At 37.2% G+C, this 21,428-nt stretch overlaps 10 protein-coding genes across 10 annotated transcripts; 4 read left to right on the top strand and 6 right to left on the bottom strand. All coding sequences in view use genetic code 12, as the record gives it.

The window, feature by feature from the left end:
- Positions 1-710: 710 nt before the first annotated feature.
- On the bottom strand, positions 711-2,486 carry AMN1 (Amn1p; the record flags this gene model as incomplete). The annotated part of the gene is made up of 1 exon (XM_067693817.1): positions 711-2,486. One exon carries the CDS (start codon positions 2,484-2,486, stop codon positions 711-713), a length of 1,776 nt encoding a protein of 591 aa, XP_067546200.1.
- Positions 2,487-5,389: 2,903 nt separating this feature from the next.
- ROD1 (Rod1p) lies at positions 5,390-8,641 on the top strand (the record flags this gene model as incomplete). The annotated part of the gene is made up of 3 exons (XM_067693816.1): positions 5,390-7,676; positions 7,963-8,520; positions 8,583-8,641. The coding sequence occupies 3 exons, from the start codon at positions 5,390-5,392 to the stop codon at positions 8,639-8,641; spliced, it is 2,904 nt and encodes a 967-aa protein (XP_067546199.1).
- Positions 8,642-9,078: 437 nt separating this feature from the next.
- I9W82_004715 (uncharacterized protein) lies at positions 9,079-9,348 on the bottom strand (the record flags this gene model as incomplete). The annotated part of the gene is made up of 1 exon (XM_067693815.1): positions 9,079-9,348. One exon carries the CDS (start codon positions 9,346-9,348, stop codon positions 9,079-9,081), a length of 270 nt encoding a protein of 89 aa, XP_067546198.1.
- A 143-nt stretch (positions 9,349-9,491) lies between these two features.
- Positions 9,492-10,523, bottom strand: I9W82_004714 (uncharacterized protein; the record flags this gene model as incomplete). Its single annotated transcript, XM_067693814.1, has 1 exon — positions 9,492-10,523. One exon carries the CDS (start codon positions 10,521-10,523, stop codon positions 9,492-9,494), a length of 1,032 nt encoding a protein of 343 aa, XP_067546197.1.
- Positions 10,524-10,781: 258 nt separating this feature from the next.
- I9W82_004713 (uncharacterized protein) lies at positions 10,782-12,137 on the bottom strand (the record flags this gene model as incomplete). The annotated part of the gene is made up of 1 exon (XM_067693813.1): positions 10,782-12,137. The coding sequence occupies one exon, from the start codon at positions 12,135-12,137 to the stop codon at positions 10,782-10,784; it is 1,356 nt and encodes a 451-aa protein (XP_067546196.1).
- Positions 12,138-12,289: 152 nt separating this feature from the next.
- I9W82_004712 (uncharacterized protein) lies at positions 12,290-14,137 on the bottom strand (the record flags this gene model as incomplete). The annotated part of the gene is made up of 1 exon (XM_067693812.1): positions 12,290-14,137. The coding sequence occupies one exon, from the start codon at positions 14,135-14,137 to the stop codon at positions 12,290-12,292; it is 1,848 nt and encodes a 615-aa protein (XP_067546195.1).
- A 1,714-nt stretch (positions 14,138-15,851) lies between these two features.
- I9W82_004711 (uncharacterized protein) lies at positions 15,852-17,045 on the top strand (the record flags this gene model as incomplete). The annotated part of the gene is made up of 1 exon (XM_067693811.1): positions 15,852-17,045. One exon carries the CDS (start codon positions 15,852-15,854, stop codon positions 17,043-17,045), a length of 1,194 nt encoding a protein of 397 aa, XP_067546194.1.
- A 132-nt stretch (positions 17,046-17,177) lies between these two features.
- I9W82_004710 (uncharacterized protein) lies at positions 17,178-17,576 on the top strand (the record flags this gene model as incomplete). Its single annotated transcript, XM_067693810.1, has 1 exon — positions 17,178-17,576. One exon carries the CDS (start codon positions 17,178-17,180, stop codon positions 17,574-17,576), a length of 399 nt encoding a protein of 132 aa, XP_067546193.1.
- Positions 17,577-18,575: 999 nt separating this feature from the next.
- Positions 18,576-19,364, top strand: TBP1 (TATA-binding protein; the record flags this gene model as incomplete). Its single annotated transcript, XM_067693808.1, has 1 exon — positions 18,576-19,364. One exon carries the CDS (start codon positions 18,576-18,578, stop codon positions 19,362-19,364), a length of 789 nt encoding a protein of 262 aa, XP_067546192.1.
- A 90-nt stretch (positions 19,365-19,454) lies between these two features.
- APN2 (DNA-(apurinic or apyrimidinic site) lyase) lies at positions 19,455-20,885 on the bottom strand (the record flags this gene model as incomplete). Its single annotated transcript, XM_067693807.1, has 1 exon — positions 19,455-20,885. The coding sequence occupies one exon, from the start codon at positions 20,883-20,885 to the stop codon at positions 19,455-19,457; it is 1,431 nt and encodes a 476-aa protein (XP_067546191.1).
- Positions 20,886-21,428: the final 543 nt, after the last annotated feature.

Below are 21,428 nucleotides of genomic sequence, written 5' to 3'. Positions count from 1 at the left end.
CACAAAAAGAGATTGATTCTGTTTTAGTTTTTAGTTTTACCAATTTCATTAAATTTCAAAATACAACAATTATATACAGTACACCTATACTATACTATTTCTTTTTTTGAACACATTTACACGTCAATACTATTATTATTATGCTTACTGCACAAATAGAACTTTACTTTCTTTCTTTCTTTCTTTGTTCTCTATTGTTTTGTCATTTGGTTCTAGACCTCTCATTTGTTTAACATTAGCCCCATTTTCCCATACTATAAATTAAAAATCTTGTCCTCCACAGTCCCGCCTCAGATATAATGTACACACACACACACATTCACCCCCCTGTCGTAGTTCAGCAATCAACAATGCATTCATCTCTCTTTCTCTTTCTCTTTCTCTTTCTCCACATTTAAGAATTACACAATCTACAGCTTTACAATTAAGAGTGATGTGCATCGTCTGTTTATGCCTTCATTGTCTCTTAATGTTAAACTTTTTTGCTCTTTCTTACTTTTGCTATGCAAATGTGGTCTCATCATTATTATACAAAACCGCAAATTTATATTTTTCGTATCAATGCAAAACATTGCGGGGGGAGAAAATAATTTTGTTGGGACAGGAGTAGCTTTGCTATTTGCGCTAACTCAGCAAATACATTACAAGTAAAGTGCTAGTACTACGACTACTCTTACGTAGAGAACCTTTTGCCATCCCAAGATCATCATCTATTGACGCTTTCTCTTTCTGCTATTTAACAAGTCTATATAAGATAAATCACCATCATTCTCCCATTGATCATTAATCCAAAACAAAATATCATTCATAATCTTGTTTGAAATCAACTTGTCAAGATCCAACTCTTGTCGTCTCATTCTATACATAAGAGTCTCACATAACTCAACCAACAACAACTCTCCATATGCACTAGCTTCTGTTTCCCCTTCTCTCTGATGGTAATATTGATATGTTTTCCTATTTTTAAAATGAATTAAACTTGTTAAATCAGTTAATTGTAGGTTAAACCGTAATTCCAATACTGTCAAATGTGGAAACACATGTGGTTGATTCAACACATGAGTCAATCCCGAATTAGTCAATCTAGGACAGTTATTCAACGACAATCGCGACAACAGTTTTAAAGAATGACCCATCTGCCACATCACAACATCAGAAATATATGTACCTGCAAGTCCCAATGTATGTAAATTCACATTATTCTTAATCAATGGCATAATCGAAACATCACTAATTAAATATCCTTTATTTTTACGACCAACATTGACTTGTTGTAAATTATGATTGGTTTTTGCAATTTGATATAATCCTGAATCACTAATTAATTCACATGCACGTAGATCCAAATGAGTTAGATTTTGACAATATTGACTAATCATGAAACAAAAGTCATTATCAATGGTTTTGGAGCCGGTAATTACAAGTGTTTTTAGCTTTTGTCCACATGTTTGGAAAATTTCCCATGATGGATATATTTTAGGACACATAAACAACTCAAATGAGGTTAAGTTGTGGAAGTTGATGTTATTGCATATTGCCTTGTTGAATAAGGATTGATTGCTGTGGAATAATTTATGTAGATTAAACAGTTGTGGTTGGAATTGGATAGGTGTAGACACTATATTGGGTGAACTAATAGCAGTAATGTATTTTTGAAATTGAGTGTCGTTGGAAAAGTAAAATGTCTTTGCAAGTATCTCCCTCGTAATCCTATTGAATAGTTTATTAACAAGAAGACAATTGAATAAAGGATTGGAAGGGGTGTGGTGGTATTGCTGTTGTTCCTGCTTTTGTTGTTTATTATCCTCGGCCATTGCTTGTTGAGCCAGCTCTTTGTCTCCATAAATCAACAATGCATGATTATAACTCAATGGTTTTCTTCTAATTGGGGTATGTTCACGAGGTTGACAATCATTCTGTGCTTCAACAAATAGAAGTATACGATGAACTAGTTCAGGAACGTCAAAGATGGATTCACCGGCTGATTTTGATGGAAGTGACTCTTCTTGCTGTCCACAGCCACTAAATACAAGTTTCCTTCCTGGTGAGATTGTATCTAGAAACGTAAACTTATGACTTGCTTTAATTGGTGTAGTTTCTGGAGTATCAGCATCATCATCAGTCAAATCAGGTAAACTTTCCAAATCAGAAGACAATGGAGACGATTCCTGTGAATTGCACACATTTCCCACACTATGAGTGCCATCGTATACATTTCCTCTAAACCACCGACTTGGTTTACTACTTCTGCTGCTACTGCTGCTCCCAAATCTCTTTTCCTTCTTTGCTCTTTGTAAAAATGCCGATAACGAATTGGCAGAAACGACTCTCCTAGCTTTCTTCAATGGAAAAGAACTCTGTCCTCCAAGACACTCCTGCTTATCCTCATCTTCCCCCTTATCAATACATGAAGATGAAAACGGATTATAAATAAGACTATTATCGGATGAATCATAAGGCAATGGTTCAGTTGGATTGTAACTCATAATTAGCAAAAGCCAAAAACTGTGTTAAATAAAATGCAAACTAAAATTAGGGATAATATGATTAAAATTAGATGAAGAAAGGTTTCACTTTAACATTCAAGTAAAGAAATAGACCTCTTTTTAATTGGAATTGGAATTGAAAATATGTGTAAAGTCAAAGGACTAAAAACTATGCTGGAAAATATGCAAAAAAAAAATTTAAAGGAGTGATTAATGATAGACTAGGGTGAGTGAAGAATTGTATGAATTCTTTTCTTTTGAGGTGTTTGTGGTACTGGTGATGGTTGTGATGGGGTTGTTGATGGAAGTGGTTACTCTGTTGAAGAAAAGGTTCCTTTGCTTTCCTTTTCCCACGATAGGTATAAGCAAAAAAGAGGGTGGTGACTTTTTGATGATAAAAAGGGGAATGAAAGTATACTTTCAAAAAGAACAGTGATGGGATATGGTTGTATTTATATTGAGCTTCAGCTTTTCCTCTAGTATGCAAATGCAAGTAATTTAAAAAAAAAAGAAGACGCAAAGATATAATATAATATAATAGATGAAAATGTAAACAAAAACGAAAACCCTTTCCTTGACGAATGTACTTGATGGTTTTGATGAGTTTTTTTGGGGGTGAAGCCAGCTCTGTTTGACTTTTGAGTTTTTGAAAAAGTTGACGATGAATGAAACAAAACAAAAATTATTTCTAATGTGCTGAAACTTGTAATGTTTCAGTGTTTACATTTCTAAAACCAGCTTCTGAAACAAAGGTTAGTTGGAATGAATAATGGCGAGATTTCTTTTGATGTGCTGTAACTTTATGTTTGTTTGGGTTGTATTGTATTGTATTGTATTGTGTTGTACTTTGAATGAGAAGATGGCTGGTTTTGTTATCTGAAAATAGAATCTCTTGTCTTCTGCTTTTGTGTGCTTTATCGGTTTGTGTAACTTTCATAGACGCAAATCTTGTAAAGAGTTGGTAGTTCGGAAATATCATATCGGGCAGTGGATCGTGCCGTACTGCTATTGAATTTGGAAAAGCAGGTCTAGAAGTGCATTCAACATCTGACTGGCTTTACCCTTACAGTTTCTGAATACTTTTGTTTAGCTAACTCTACTACAGCACAGATGAAATCAACTTCAGATTCCAAAAAACTACATCAAATCAAACAACATTCTGCAAATAGAAGCTACATTGCGCTAGGTATTCCCACTAGCTTTCTCTAAAGTAGGATCTAGGGTCAATTTCTAAAAGTGCTTGGTTGTCAAGAAGTGTACCTGAAAAAAGAACAAAATTCAAAATACTCTTTTTCGCTTTTCAACCACAAAACCAGAATCTCGGGGGAAAAAAAAAACAAACGAGGCTGGCTCTAGAGTTACGCAGTCTAAAAAGAATTTACGCGATTGGCACTTTTCACTATACTAGGCCAAGGAGGTTTTGGTTAGACTCTTAAGGGTGTCAGGGGGGGGTCATATCACGCTTGTGATATTTACCGGACTTAACTAGGAGATAAGTCATACAAGAAAAAAAAATGGCTTGGTATTAATTACTTAATAGGGACAGCAAGAAGAAACAAAGCAGATGACAACTAAGATTCAGACGCGTGTATATCAACCGGGTTGACAACAATTGGCTAGTGCGTAAGTCTAATCAACAAGCCCACTTTTCTTTTTTACTTGTTTCGTAATTTCATGTATTTTACGAAAGGCTATTACAATTAAGGACTTTGATGTGGTGAGATTGCTTGTTGTTTGTAATTTGTTTGCATTGTTTTGGTTGTTGCTTATTCTTTAGAACAAGTCAAATTGTCAGCTTTTAGTCCTTCGCTAAAGTTAAGACAGCACTGCTAGTTAAGTCGACTTAAATTCTTATCTCCAAAGCACAACTCACTCAGTCGTCACTGCTTCGAGTAAAGGTGTGTTATTAACGTACCTCCCTCGACAACTTTTGTAGAAACCCTCCACTTCTGAAATGAAATGCGACCATTTCAAGCTGCCCATGAGGGCTTTGTAGCAAAAGAATACACTGTTGCAGGTTCGACACCTCCTTGCTATTCCTTTGAAATCGAGCTCCAAATAGACAAGAGTAGCCCATCTACCACCTGTGCCATTTCATTGTTCCTCTATGACTCAATAGTCATCGCCTCTTCCGGAGATTTAAGTCCGAATTATAAAGAAATGAAACAAAAAGTAATTTTACGACACGGAAAAACTTTTTACCCTTTTAGGATTGACATTACATCATTGGAATGCGAAAGGGATGAGGATCTAGTAGTATGTCTTTTATTGAATAAGATAGCTTTAACTGTATCTTATAGAGCACGATTGAGGCTAGACTGTTGCTTTATAGTATTGCAGAGATTAATTCATCACGGTGAAAAGTAACACACAGCAGGCTCTATCTTGCAGCGAGAAATTTTCCGAAACTGTACTTTTGTCCTCATCGACGCCTTGCAGAATACGCCACTTCTTAGCTCTTTGACGTCTTGGGCAAATAGAGGCTTCGAACAGTGCATAGCTCCATTATACGATTACGCAAGCCCTTCTTCGTGTCCTATCTAATTTCATAAAGCTCTCTTTATCATCTTCATCTGAGTACCTGATGACGAAATTTCTTTTTTTTTTTTTGCTTTTGTCGATATTGTTTTTGTGATGCAAATTGTCTCAACAATGAACTGCCGACTTCATCTATAGTCCAAAAGCAAAATTTTGATATCAATAAAAAAAAGACCACATCTAATCTACAATCTTCTCTTGCTATCAAACTTGTCCGAAGATTGCCTATTCCGATACAAGAGTCTAACTTTTTTTTCCAACAGCCTATCTCCAACTCGCCTGACACGTGGCTTCATCAACAGTCGTTAAAAAAGTCCGAATTAAGTCCCCATCACGCGACGAAACTTGAACCACATCCTTTCATCATGTTAAAGAAACAGCATAATACTTCCAAGTCCACTTCCTTATTTCAAATTCGTTTAAAGAATCTCGAACACGATGTGCTTGTTTTGAAAGGAAGTCCTCATGAGGCCGCATCAGCTTTGTTGTCAGGAAACATTGCTTTATCAGTCAATGAGCCTTTAACTATCAAAAAGGTTACCCTTCGACTCTATGCGACTTTAAAATTACGTGCTGATTTAACATCAGCTTCATCTGCTGCTGCTGGAACTAGTAGGAAATTGTTGAATTTTTCAAAAAAGGTTTATGAATATGACTGGGATTCCAATGAGTTTAACCAATATTTTGACCACATGTATGAAAACAACGCAAGCTCGACCCCACTGTTATCAAAAAATAACTCCTCCACATCCCTCAAGAATTTGAGGTCTAGAAGTGGATTAAATTTGGCCCAATTGTCCTCATCAAGTCACAATTTATTGTCAAGTCAAAGCAGCAGCTCAACTAACGTACCACGAACAGCGGTGTCTGGTGGATCTACTAATCATGTGTTAGTTCAAGGTAATTATGAAATCCCATTTAGTGCCATTTTGCCAGGAGATATGCCCGAATCAATTGAAGGATTACCAGGATGCTCGTCAGTTTATAGATTGGAAGCTATTATTGACCGAGGAAAGTTCCATAGCACTTTGGTAACAAAGAAACATCTTCGTGTGGTTAGAACCTTGACAACTGATGCTGTTGAATTGTCTGAAACTATTGCTGTTGATAACACCTGGCCTAAAAAGGTGGAGTACTCACTAAGTTGTCCCACACGTGCTTTGGCTATTGGAAGTGGAACTCCTATAAGTATGATGCTAGTTCCGTTGCTCAAAGGGTTGACTTTGGGTGAGATTAAAATTCAGCTAGTTGAGTTTTATTCCTTTGTGGGAAATACACCACCAATGCATCAAGCTGAAAGAGTAATTGCTTCCAAAAAGATTCCCAAGCCAGATCCCGATACATTCAATATGGATAAATGGGAAATTGAAACCTTTTTACGTATCCCTGCAAGTTTATCAAAATGTTGTCAAGATGTTGATTTACAACAACACGTTAAAGTCAGACACAAGTTGAAGTTTGGTATTGGATTGGTTAACCCTGATAACCATGTATCTGAGTTGAGAGCATCGTTGCCAGTTCAATTGTTTATTTCTCCATTTGTCACCGTTAGTTCTAAACATGATGTTGATTCCACTGTGCCAAATGAGAATAATGAGGAGGATATTCTATTTACTAGTGACTCATATGATCAGCTTAGTGGACTAGATAACAGGGCTAATAGTAGCGCTGCAAACTCAGCTAGTAATTCTCACACTTCGCTTACTGGGTTGGTGGCTCCACCAGTGTATGATCAACACATCTATGATCGATTATGGTCGGATGTATCTCCTATTGAGACTCCATTAACTTCAGGTACTTCAACACCAAGAAGCCGAGGTGGTATCTACAACGGTGGCGATGTTGGTCAATTTGCAATGTCACCTTTAGATTCGAATGCATTGAGTGAAAACTTGAGACAATTGAGCTTACAAAGACAAGCTCAAGAGGCAGAGAGCCAGTCTCAGAACAGCTCTAGAAATGGTAGAGCAACTTTCAATTTGGACGATGAGGAGTCGCATCAGCATTCAGCTCCTAGTTCGTTATCAGGTAATGATTACTTTAGTCGTACACCTGGTGGAATTCCAAGGAACAGAAGCTTTTTACAAGACCATATGGTGACACCACCAGTGCACCTATCAAGGGTTAATTCCGATGCCAACGTCCTCAGTAGTAGTGATTTATCACGAGTTCCTTCCTATAGTCAAGCTATGAAGAGTACAGTTTCTGGTGATGATGATGTTGCACCAGCATACGAACCACCATCCCCCAATTCACACATCAATTTGCAAGAAGTGAATCGAAATTTGTTACAGAACAGCTCATCTTCATCACTTCGACCAAGCTTGCCACAAAGAGGACCTAGTATGCGCAAATCCGGCTCTCGTTCATCTTCCAACAACACATCACCATCTATTTCCCGAAACGTGTCAGCAACCAATATATCAAACTTGATTTCATCACGTAAATCATCAAATAATTTAGTTGCTTCAGGAGGCAATGGATCACGACCAACTGGTGGCACTGGTAATGCCGGTTCTTCTAGCCATTCCCTATCCACAAGCCCCGTGAATATTCGAGTACCAAGTCCTAACCTTTCTAGTGAAGCATCGAGTAATTTATCAGGCAGTGCTTCTGATAGACTAGCTGCAGTTCCTTTAAGGACCTCCTCAAGTTTGAGTTTACACAATTTGCATTTCTTATCAAAAAAGAAAGATAAGAAGTAGATTGCATAGTAGAATAGTTTTTAGAGTAGATTTAAAAAAAAAAAAAAAGTATATACATTTGAGTTGAAGCAGTGTAACTATCGTAACCCAATGTTGCAACCCGCAATATCGACTCACCAAAGGAAAATAAAAAAAAAAATAAAATAAAATAAAGTTGGTCCACGTTTCATCAGCCATACGATTACAATCATATAAGCATACTCCCTCCATGATCAAAACCAGTACAAGAATAGGCCTAACCAGGTACCTAAGCTCTGGAAGCAAACCACCATCGCATTTCAATTCAGGTGAAATTCCTCAAACTTACAATAGCAATAACACGCTGCACACACCACCACAATCTACAGCAACCCCTCACTCGTCACCACAGCCCTCCTCCTCCTCATCATCATCAAGTGCCCATGAAGGATCCATAAGGGAAATCACAGGCCTATTAGCCATGTTTGCCCTTGCGTATCTTGCCATTGACAACTACTCAGAACGAGTCAAGATTGAAAAACTTCATCATGATACAACTGCAATCAACTTAAAAGCGCTTCAAGTACAACAATTGAACTATGCGCAAGAGAGAAAGAAAAGGGACTTGGTCATGTTACAAGAACGTAGGGAAGTTGCTAAACGAGATTTCAAAATGGGATTACATATTGCCATGTTGAGGAAACAACTTCTTGATGCTGGTATGAAACCTGTTGAGTTGGATGCGGCAATTAAAGAGTTTGAGAATAGTGTCAAGGCTGATAATTCGTTAAAGAATGTCAGTGGACAGTATCTATGGCTCGATGATAAATCAGGTATGTATATTCAAACATAATCCTTCCTTGAAGCAGTTTTTACTAACGTTGCAATTTTCTAGAGTTTAAAGCATATTTACCTGATACAATGGAGTACGATAAGAATCGTAAGAGTAAATAGAAGGATTCAATGTAAATAGACCAATTCGGAAGTCACTGTAGAATGCTTGGTCGTGTGTGGGCTGCCAAATCTATTCTCGTCTCATCACCAAACACCTCTCTGTCTCTGCAAAAAAAAAAAAATTCTTTTCCATACCACTTTCCTCTTTCTTCTTTTCTTTTCCTCATCAATGTCTTTAATTGTTGGCGCCCATTAGAGTCACGGTTTATATGGTATCTTCTTCTACATATTAACTACAATCACTCTGTGATTACTTTCGTGCTCGGGTAAATGCCATAAATCAACTTTTTTCAATGTTTTTACCAGCCTTGTTTTGTTCGTGTCTATTTGTTTTCTGATGAATTGACTACGCGGTTCTAAACATACATTCCTCGTGGATTATAGTAAATGTATATTATTGAGAGAGAGGTGTATTCTATATGTGAGCTTACCCTCATTTATGCTCTACCTTGTTTGATCATTTCGGCGTCGATTTTTCCCAATGATCGTTGTTCTAATTTCAATTGTAGTAAATTGAATTTGGGACAGCATACGCTCTTGGCATCAGGGCCATGTTCTTCGTAGAATTCCTTGCAGCATTTATATAGAGCGTCGATGTATTTTGTGCATTTGGCTTCGTTGTATCCGTTTCCTTGAAGGCAATCTTGGATGGCGCATGCTTTGGCCTTGCATGTTTGCGATAGATCTTTCTCACAGCTCTCGGACATTATGTGTTAATGGCAGCTTGATTGTGGTGAGAAGCTTTAGTTGAGTTTAGTTGCAAGAAGAATAAGTGGTCTATTGCTATGTCATTTCTCGGCTGGAGCAAAATTAAACTTCGGCATTTTTTTATTCGTTTTTACACACTATTCTACTCTAGATCTGATTTATCTAAATCTGTATGATAATCATCCTCATCATACTCACTAGGTTCACGAATAACCAATGGAACAAACTCCTTCTTTGCTTCATTCTTTTCATTCTTGAACTTGTTGCTGAAAAAGATCAAACTGGCAAGAAATAATGAAACCAATAATGTAATCAATCCCCAACGAGACAAGTACCATCGTAAACTTTCAATCTCGGATCGGATTGCAGAGTTCAATTCAGTAGTTATCTTGTGATTTGTCTCTTGAATTCGTAAAAATAGCTTCTTCACATTCAAGGTATTTTCTGACTTTTGTTCATGAATGGCAACTTGAGAATCATTGCGAAGTCTTAAATTGTCCTTGTTTAGCTCATCAGATATGATGTTGAAATCTCGTTCCAAGATGTTCACCAAGGTAATCAATTCGTTAATATGCTGCTCTCGGCTTCGAGTTATGTCAACTAGTATCTCCTGTTGAGCACTTTCAAATAAATATTGCTCACTCTCCATTTCATGCTTTTGAGCATATATTGTGGATAGTTTAGACAACTTAGAATTCAATTGGTAAATTAGTAGCTTGATGATTGAGTCAGCTTGTGCTTCGGTAAACCCCGCTTCTGTGAGTCGTTTAAATACCTCATATGTGTCAATGTATGGCTCTAAATTGTCAAAAATCTCAGTTAAAAAGTCATCCTTGCTGGATCCTTCGGGAATAACTTTAGCTTCACCTGGGACAATTGAGCTGCTCAACTCATTATTGAGCACGTTAAGACTAGGTCGCTTCGGAGTATCACTGCTAGTGGCCGATTTTGATTGATCAGTCTTCTTCTTCGGATCATTGATATTATTCTGCGTTGAAGAGTGCTTTCCCTTTGTCTCTTGATTTAGTCTATGGTATGTGGTGAAGCGTCGTATTGACGTGTTGTGGCTATGAGTTTGGATGTACTTGTTGATAAGTTGCTTATTGGTGTAACATTGATACAACTTCGGAGTTGCTAGGTAGATATTATATAACCTTCCGAGACATTGTTTCATATTTAACACGTAGTCTCAGGGGTCTCACGATGGTTCGTAATAGGAATAGCTTTTTTATCAGTAGAGTTCGCAAAAGCTGTGTGTGGGAAGGAAAAGTTGCTTCTCGAATCTTTTTCTCGTGCGAGATAGTTTTTTTCTCATTAGACAACGCACTATATACATAAATACGAGAATGGTAAAACTTAGCGAAAAATAACATACACACACAGTCCCCCCTCTTAACATGCTTTAACAATTGTGGCCTTTAATACACACCCACTAACGAGTAATATCATTTACAAAAGTGCTATTAGCCTGTGGTTCATCCTTACTTGGTGGGGTATACGGCTTCTCTAATACATAATGATAAAGCATTCTTGAAAAGAATGGAAAGCCAAATTTGAGGTGCAAAAAGTGAACCACCGTCATATTCAGGACATTGGGATCTTCATCGATGCATGCAAAACCTTCAAGCAGATGGCTCACGCCACGAGTGTTTCTCGGTGAAATGATATATTCAGGCGTAGGTGGAAATTGATTGTTAAACTCTGGATCATCTGCTTTTAAGTCCTCTGCTTTTGATGTCACAACCTGGTAATTAGTAGTCCTAACACGCGAATCACAAAGAATAACAGTAAGAGTTCTTTGGTCTTGGTAAGATGTGATAATATCATCCAAAGTGACTTCTTGTTGTGTTACTTCGTAGGTTTCAATCTCACTTTCATTTACTGTGTACGTTGCCTTTGAGAATTTGTTTATAACCACGATTTGCGGTAATAACCTCTTTAACTTGTTCAACTCTTCGGGCTCGCAAGTGTTGCTCAAAGCAACCAATTCTACCAATATCGCATTTTTTATGGAATCAATAAAATCCGCTTCCTCCTCCCAGCAGATGGCTTTCTTTTCAACAATAGTCAAAGTCTCAACGGTTGGGACCAAGCAACACCAGGTGATGAACTGGCCAATTTCTCTTAATAACCTTACTCTTTCAGAAGCAACGTGAGCTTGATATTGCGCAAAATATTCACTTCGTATTGCTATCGCATATTGAACATCTTTCTTCTGTGGCACTTGAATTTTCCGATCAGAGTCCAAGTAAGGTTGAGGCATCTCTGGTGGGGGTTTCAACAATGGTGGATGATAATGTAAAACTAAACCGAGTGAAGAAGGTGTGTTGGATTTGGGAATGTGCTGCAAAAAATTATCAAGTCCAATTGGGGTACCAGACCAAGGGTTAAACACCTTCCAGAAAATCCCTGGTATTGAACTACCAACATGCCAATAAAACAGAATCTCAGTGAGCAAATTTTGAAAGTACAGAAGTGAATTAATCCTAACATAGTCATTGATCAAGTATCTGATATCCAAACGTAAAATGCGAAGTAACTCAACCATGTGTAAAATCAACTCATGCATATCATACAACCTCATATAAACGAAAATGATGTATGTAAGCAAAATCTTGAACACATGGGCAACAAAGATGTCGTAAGTGGTGTAGTTTTCTTTTCCAGAATCTAACCCATGGTTGTAACTTGAGTAAATATTCAAACTCGTCACTGGTAGTTCACCAACGTCTTGAACTCCTGCTAGTGTTTCGTACAAGACTTGCTTCTCTTTCCGGTTCTTAAACATGGTGAGGGTTAAAGAATTGGTGTGGAAAAGGGAGTGGTAAAACTGTTGCAAAAAAAAAGTACACATGAAATACATGAATTTATAAAATGTAATAAAAATTATATAAAACTGTAAACAACTGGGAAATGAAAAGAATACTTCTAAAACTGCATCTAAGCTGCTTCAACTGCTTCTAAAAGTTCATCCAAATCACGCAAAACTGGAACGTTTCCATCAATCTCTTCAGTAGTGCTACTCTCATCATCCGAAGAGTCAACTGTAACTGCAAATGAATTGTCTTCTTCAACGGTGGTATTCTTGCTTGGTATTATCAACTCCAATTCATCATCACCAACGAATCTTGCCTTTATCTTGTTGAATTTGATAACTTTGTCAAATTGGAAATGCTTTTCGAAAAACACTTCTTGATCTTTGAATTGGTTGATGAGATCTTCGGCATCTTCTTGTAACTCCTCATCTTCAGAAGAGGACTCATCGGACTCGTATTCTTCTTCTGAATCTTCGGAATCTTCTGGTTCTTCGTCTTCATAGAATCCCTCAAAGTCATCACCTTCTTCTTCTTCTTCTTCACTATCAATATCATAGTCACTATCGGAATCTTCATTGTATCCATCCCTTTTCTCCAACTCCTCAATTTGTGACAAGATGAAATCCCTCTTGGCCTTTTCAGCTTTTGCTTTCTCTTTACCACTCAAAACCGCTGAATCTTCATCACCTGAGTACTCTTCTTCAGATACATCTTCTGGGTCAGCATACAGATATTCATCATCTTCCTCATCATCATCGTCTTCATCCAAGGCATAATTGATAAACTCAGCTGGAGTTAATTCAGTGATATCTTCAACTTCATCTTCATCCTCCTCATCTTCAGTCTCAGCACCGTTAAAGTTCAATTTTCCTTTAATGACTAACTCATTCTCTTTTTTAAGAAATTCAATTTTCAATTCATCTCTGACCAAAGATGGGAATCTAACATTTAATTTGTATGAGCCATCATCTAATTCTTCCAATTGGTAATCCGAACTGTTGGCGACATCGTCAGATAAATCCACCACTGAAAATTCTTTGTCGTCATCTCTGACTACTTGCAAATCGTCATCTTCTTCTTCTTGTTCGTCTTCTTGTTCGTCTTCGCAGTCACATTCAGTACATGGCAAGCTCTTGTAAATAGTTACGCCCTCTTCGTCTGATGACTCATCTTCATCAGAGCTATCAATCTCAATATATTCAGGCTCTGAACCCAATTCTGAGTCTTCATCTCTGGATTCATACTCATCAGGACTAACCAATTCCTCTTCAAAATCTTGTCTTATAGCTTCAAGAAGCAATTTCTCTTCCAATTTCTTGGTGTCAACAATGTAACCCATAATTTCGTCTTCGCTGTCAGAGCTATCATCAGCGGAACTATCTGCCTCCTCAGTAAGGTGAACAATAGCTTCAACACCTTCATCGGCATCCTCTTCATCAGAGCTGGACTCTGAGCTGTCTGAGCTTGCTTCTTCACCATCGTAGTAAGCCACAATCTCGTCATTCAAGTCATGAACCTCAGGAGCTCCAATATCTTCAGCACTCACCAACTGGTCATTTAAATCAACGTAATATTCGTCACCGTCTGACTCTAATTCAACATCACTAGCGTCAATGAATTCAATATTCCCATCTGAGCTATCTTCTTCATCGTAGTCTTGTGGTCCAAGGTCAAATTCGTAAACCTCTTCATCTTCTTCAGAAGAGGAGTCGGAGTCGGAGTCGGAGTCATCCTCAGAGCTTTCTTCACTTGAGGTAGATTCATCTTCGAAACCTTCTTCTTCTATGTCATCACTATAATCGCCTTCACTGTCTGGCTCTTCAACAAATGCGAAACGTTTTGATGGTTGTTCATGATAGTACTTTCTGTATTGCTGCTTCTGAGGTTTAGAAACTCTAGCGCCTTTCTTTGGAGTAGCAAAGTGGACGTTTTTCTTGTTATATTTGCTCTTGCTTGGTCTTTGGTAAGTCATTATAGTCTTTGGTTGTGTTAAGTGGTAAGTTCAGGGTTGATTGCAAAAAAAAAAGGTTTTAGCGAAAGATTGGTCCCTTTAAGTATTGAAGTCAATTTGAAAAATTTTGTAATGAGATGCTGCGGCGCGCCTTCCTAAATGGTACTTTGCCACCAGTATAGAACACCAAAGAAAATGACACAAACACAATGGACGGAAAAAAAATTGCAACATGTCATCCTCTATTGGTGGCGAAACTAGAACGTGGCCACCATAGTGAACATTCAAACATGAATCCTCTTTTTACTCTATATGTCCAATTTGTAAACAGACAGTTGGGCCATTCGATCGTACGGCACGAAGTCTGTGTTTGGAATTCAGCTAGAAAAGGTAAATTGATTTCCCCTTGAGGAATCAAGAAAGTTGGGACATTGTTTTTCGTTGAGATTTAGTATGGTCAGGTTTCGTTGAGGACATTCAGACAGTTTTTTTGAACGATTCAGACAGTCTTTTTCAAAAGGAATCAGACAGTCATTTTTAAAATCAACAAAATTACTCATTGTTTGGAAACGCGAGCATTGAATTGCTGTTGGAGAATACTCTCGGGGGTTACGAGTATATCAGTTAACGTAGGAGGTGGAGGTTTTCCCACTCAGTGCATTAGCAAACCCGTCTTCATGGTGTGGGGATAGCCAATAGCGATTGTATCTACCTAGAGGCTGAACCTCCACGCCATCACTATTCTCATTTCTCTAGCCATCCTCCAGTTCAATTACTTCAATAAGCCCAATTCAAAACAAACATTCATCAATGTCAAATCCATTGTCAAATAAACCACCATTTCACTGTCGGGGAATGTATCTGAAAAAGTGCCTGAGTAAAATGTCGGGGAATGTGCCTGATGCGCAATTGCGCAAAACTGTGGCTTTGAATCCACTCACTGAAGTGGCATGGTTCGACTATAATTCCTTATCTAGCGAGAAATCAGTGCTATTCGATTATCTGTGTTTGGTTTGTTTTGATTTTGCAAATTTCGCGACTTGACTAAAATCCGACAGACAAATTTTGGCGCTTTCAGACAGACAGACATTTTTTAAAATACCGATGAACTTCGTGGTGTATCGCTTAGTGGAGTGAAATAAGCATTGATCCAAGTACCCCATCTGTAGAAAATTGGGTACCTAGGCATCTCCCACTTTTCACTTTTATAAAAACTTTTTGAAGAGTCGATTTCAATCGCTGAAAACCTAATCTTGCAACTGTATCCTGAGAAGCAGTCTACAGATCAAAGTAATGTGCAGTATAGTAAGAATTTTAATCGTTATAGGTGGGTGAAAATGTTCTAATTTGAACAATTATGTTCAGTTTTTTGAAAGAGTAACTCTTTTGATTGAAATTGTTGCGAAAAAATTTGATTAGCAATCATATTAACTTTAACATTTCTACAAAACGTATCCAACAAAGTCGTTGAGTCAACTCAGACTTGTGCACATTTACACATATATCATCATTCAACATCCCCAAGATACTACATAGTAAGCCACAATGAAGAATTGTCCATCTGATGAAGTTGTCACAACATACCATTTTCTTTTTTCACATGCCAAATAAATTGCCTCGCAAATGTGATTATTTTTTATTTTTTTTTTTTTTCGTTCGCTTTCAACAATTACCCCGAACTTCGACAGTTACTTCCTTTCACCAAGACAATCACACCACACACGTAGGCACCAACATGCCTGAGTTTTCGCACCACATAAGAGCTGCATTTGAACCAAGCGAGACCAAATTATTAACATCTACACCCACTAGCAAGCTATTGACGGACTCTCCCGTTTTAGCAACTGCATTATCACAGATATTTCCATACATTTTATTAATTGATGGCATTCTAGAAACGATAACTTGGACAAATGAGGACCATTATCGAAACTTTTTAATATTGACTGTTTACACATGCGTGGTGATGTATTGGAATATGGTTAGTCATTTTATACTTCCATTGATATTAGCATTGACTTTTGCTAGTATTGTGTGGCTGATTAGTTCAATTGTCTATGATTCGAAATATGATGAGAAACCAACGATAGAGGAGGTATTGTATACCTTGCATAATATCACAATTCATTTTGAAATGATTTTCAGGCCGATTAAAAAATTCCCATTTACAATTTCAAATTATACAAGATTGCTTATAGTGACGATCTTGTTGTCACCGGTGTACTGGTTTTTGGTAAAGACTGTAATTCCACCGCAAAAGTTCTTGTGGTATTCTGGGTTATTTGCATTAACATTTCACAGCCCCCATGCATATGCTATTAGACAATTGCTTTGGAGATCTATATATCTTAGGCTCGTTGTTGTTTACATTACCGGATTGGATGTAAAAGTAACGAAGAAATATGATCCTAGTGAATATCAAGAGGTGTCGAGGGTACAAACTCCAGCAGCCAGTGATACCGAAAGCAATGCAGTTGCAACTCCCACATTATCAAATTTCAGGATATTGAAAAAGAAAATGGTTTCCCCAACCCAGCTAAAGCAGACTGTTGTTTTTGAGATTTTGGAAAACGAAAGACGATGGCTAGGTTTGGGTTGGTCGTCTTTGTTGTATCCTAGTGAAAGATCTAATTTCTGCTATGCCAAGACACTTCAACCAGCACCTCCAATAACTATCCATAAAGAAAACTTCCCCTTCCCCATTTTTGAAAACGATATATATTCATACCAATGGGAGTGGATTGAAAAAGACTGGAACTTGGATACAGAGTTTAACAAATCCAAATCTGAAGATGGATGGGTTTATTACGATACCAAGTGGGAACATCCTCGATACAGAGATGGATTCAGCAAGTTTACGAGGTCAAGAAAATGGACTAGAACTGCACTCTTGATGATTGATAAACAAAGCACGGTTTATGATGAGTGAATTGTATAGGACTATAATGAATGTCGTAAAATAGGAAACTAAGACACAGTTTGCAATTTTGCGGGAACGAAAAGAAACAAAAAAAAAAAATATTTGAACTCATCTCGGCTCTCTTCAACCTACTTCAAAGTCATGAGTTCCACATCAAATCTAGAGTTTGAAAAAATACCGAAAAAGTACATAGATCCACTTGCACCAAAGGATAAATGTGAAGGATCAAGAGTGAATGGAAAAGACTGGAAGATAAAGAAAGATGCATTCAGGGTAAAGACATTAGGAGTGTCTAAACCAAACTCATTTAAACAAAGGGAGTTGAAGAAACTACAAGAGCAACAATACAAAGAGAGATTGAAGGAGCTTAAAGAGGAGAAGGAAACTGCAAAGAAACAAAAGATTGATGATTTAAAGAGAAGACGTGAAATCAAGGCTGAGAAGGAGAGGCATGAGAAGTTGGCAGAAAAAATGCACAAGAAGAAGGTGGAGAGATTGAAGAAACGTGAAAAGAGGAATAAGCTTCTTAAAGAGCGTTAGAAAAAGGGCAACTAAATGGTAGATCACAGATGTGAGAAAAAGAAAAAAATAGTAAAAAAAGAGGCGAAGAGCAACCAACAGCAAAGCATAAAGCAGGCCACCTTAAGCACCACTCTGGCGTGGATGTATTGGGTTTTCACAGGATACACATCAGGGAGGAGCTCTAGTCTGCTTCTGCTATTTCATTTTATAAGCTTTTTCAAATACAAAGTTTATATAATTTTTATTTCTTTTATTTTATTTTATTTTATGTTTTATTTTTTATTTTTTATTTTTTTCTTTTGCCACCGAAAGAAATAATAATTTATCTCACATCCACGCATCAGCAGGTTTGCTCATCAGTTACCCGGCTAAATTCGAGAAGTATAAATAGGAGCGCATTTCTCCCTCTTCCGAAAAAAAAAAAATTCAAAAAATCGGAAAATACTTATCGTTCCTGCATATACCAGTTGAACTTCAATTTTTTTTTTATCAACTCACAAAATCATATACACACATTCATACATCTCCATTATTAATTTATTTGGGGATTATTTTCTTTATAGGTGAGTTAATCTAGCAAAACATCAACACATCCTCAACAGGGTTTCCAGATAAATACTACTAGTACTACTGGTATCTAAGTCTTTGGTTTTCAACTACACCAAATACATCAAATAGCAAGGTAGGTTTCATTTACAGGATTCATTGAGGACAGAAGCTACTTTCAAAGCTATCACTATTATATATTTTTATTGTTTTCTTCAGGGAACTGTTATTATTGTTCAGGCGGGATTTTTACCATCACTCGCCCCCATCCTTTTATTGTATTATATTAAATTCATTTCCATTTCTACTTGACCAATTTTGGGATACATTCACTTGTTCATCTCAAAATATCAGATTCTAACTTTTTGCATACTTCATAAGGTACACACACGCAGGTTTACAATTTGCTTCTTTTTTTATTCTTTTGCATATAACAACAACAATATTACACACACATAAGATAATTTCATCATGGATTCGTTAAAGTTGCCACAAACAGCTGCTCAAGCTAAGGTATTCACCGCTCCAAACTCGATTTTATTTCCAAAAGGTATAGATGGCGAAGCTGGCCTTGAGGAAAATGACAATAAGAACTTTGCCGCTAATGGCGCCGATGGCACCGTCAAGAAGGAGAAAAGTGCAGATATCATTGACTCAAAACAACAGCTTCAACAACAACAGCAGCAGCAGCAGCAGCAAGAAGATGATGGTGCTACCTCGGGTATTGTCCCCACTTTACAAAATATAGTTGCCACTGTGAATCTAGATTGTCGGTTGGACTTGAAAACGATTGCCTTGCATGCACGTAATGCCGAATACAATCCAAAGCGTTTTGCTGCTGTCATTATGAGAATCAGAGATCCTAAAACCACTGCATTGATTTTTGCCAGTGGTAAAATGGTTGTTACTGGTGCCAAGTCTGAAGATGATTCGAAATTGGCATCAAGAAAATATGCCCGTATTATACAAAAGTTGGGATTCAATGCCAAATTTACTGATTTTAAGATTCAAAATATTGTTGGTTCTTGTGATGTTAAATTCCCTATTAGATTGGAAGGATTGGCTTTTTCACATGGTACTTTCTCTTCATATGAACCTGAATTGTTTCCTGGTTTAATTTATAGAATGGTTAAGCCCAAGATTGTGCTTTTGATTTTTGTTTCTGGTAAGATTGTGTTGACGGGTGCTAAGCAAAGAGAGGAGATTTATGCTGCTTTTGAAGCTATTTATCCCGTGTTGAGTGAATTTAGAAAATCTTGAGAAAGGGGGTTAAGTTTATATACATGTATTAGCTCTTAAGGCAAGGCCATATTTTTTTTTGGGAAATATAGATTGTAAGCGTTTCTGTGGTTAACTAAAGTAATCGTTTATTGCTCTTGGCTTGGTGTCCTTCTTGGCTGCTTTCCTACTTGTATATACCAACTTTGGCCTTTTTGTCAGAGTGGTTGCAACAGAATCAGTATTGGATTGTGATTCTGGAGTTGCCAGTTTATCCAGTGATGTTTCCTCAGTGGAGGTTTCTGTATCTGATTGCAAAAGTCTCTTTTTTCCATTACCAAACAATGTGGATATATCTCTAGTCTTGTTCAATTTAAAGTGATGCTTAGCTTCAAATAGTAGCTTAGCGGGATGTCCTACTAAGCATGAATCTGAATCAGTTGTTTCCTCCTCCTCCTCTTTCCATGGATCAAAATCAGTGAAAACTGGACAATGGTCACTACCCAAAATGAATGGCCAAATATCTGCATTTGATACATATTTAAGCATAGTTTGTGAACTACACAAGATCAAATCTATTCTTGAACCATAGTTGATTTGTCTTGAACTAGTTAATGTGTTCCAAACAGTATACATTTTCTTTCTTCGTCCTTGAATATACCTTGTTGTGTCATAAAGAAATTGATTGGCTGATGTTGTAGATGATTTAGTCTGCTCTATTCTCTCCTGTACCATTGAACGTACAACATAATTATTCATCAATTCTCTAGCACGTCTTGATTTTTTGAATTTGCAACATTCATCATAATTTGCAAGTTCAAATACACATCCATCTGCAACATCACTGATTTGTTTAGCTACTAGTCGATCATTGATACCTTCTGCACTATCAATCAAATCAAGACATACATTGATATCTCCCATAATGATGACGTCTTTTCCATGTTTGAATTTCAAATTGTGACATCGTTTTAACAACTGGTGCAAGAACTGTAGTCGAAACAGTTCACCTTCGTCTGTGCCTATTGAGTTTGCTGGACAATATAATGCAAAAACCACACAGTTGTTCAATTCAACAACAACGCAGCGTCCTTCACTGTCAATTTGTAACCCCAACTTTTCATCAATGTCAGTGTATCCACCAACATTATCCTCCTGTAATCTGTATGCTTTACCACTTTTATCCGATAACCACCCGGTAAGACCTTCTTCTGCTTTAACAACAGTTAGATATTTTCGTTGTATGGGAGTTTGAGGTATTCGCACAAACAAACCAACGCCACTATACCCTTTCTTTTTCGCCGGTAGACTTATAAATGATCTATAGTTTTGTAAATGACCAATATTTTTCAAAGTAGATAAGGACAGTTCAGTTAGTTTTAGCTCTTGTAAGGTAATCACGTCTGCTTGTAGGAGATCAAACATGGTGTTGAAATCATTGTTGATTTTGTTCCATGGATGATAATTGAAAACTGTCTTGACACTGTTGACGTTAAAGGTAATGAATCTGATGGAGTCTTTATTTTTAGGGGCAATTTTAGTGAATGGTTCTTGTTCTTTCATTTCCTTTTTTCGTGTCTCCTTTTGTCGTATATTGCGGTTGTATTGCGGTTGTAAATTTTAATTTTTCTTTTCGCCCGATTTTGCTCTCTTGAACAATGAGGAAATTTCTTGGTAGCAGCTCGGGGTCTATTGTCCTATATAAAAATACACACGACTTCTTTAGTTCGATTGCTGTTATTCCTATTGTTGCAATGGTTATGAACCCACAACACTTCAGGTTCCTTTTTACTTGGCCACAGTTTTAGTCTATTTCACTTGTAAAGGGTGCTGTGTTGTATGATTACAAAGTTGGTTCGGATGTACCTTTTTTTTTTCGGAGACAGCAATTTCATGTGCCGACATATGATACACTTTTATGCTTATTTGATGACTTTTAGATTATGCATGTGAAGTACAATAGCCTCCCTCTGTTTAGCTACATGAAAAAAGAATCTTTGTGGGGCGTACTCCTGAATAATGAACAACAATAAAAGGAAATTAGAATAAGTTTTGTACTGTGATGGGTCTAGAATTGTAATTAGGATGAGATTGAGTAAGATCTAT

Source organism: Candida metapsilosis (assembly GCF_017655625.1).
Source record: "Candida metapsilosis strain BP57 chromosome Unknown scaffold7, whole genome shotgun sequence".
Lineage (NCBI taxonomy): Eukaryota > Fungi > Ascomycota > Pichiomycetes > Serinales > Debaryomycetaceae > Lodderomyces > Lodderomyces metapsilosis.
The sequence above is the reverse complement of the archived record's forward strand: the minus strand, read 5'-3'. Positions and strand labels throughout refer to the sequence as shown.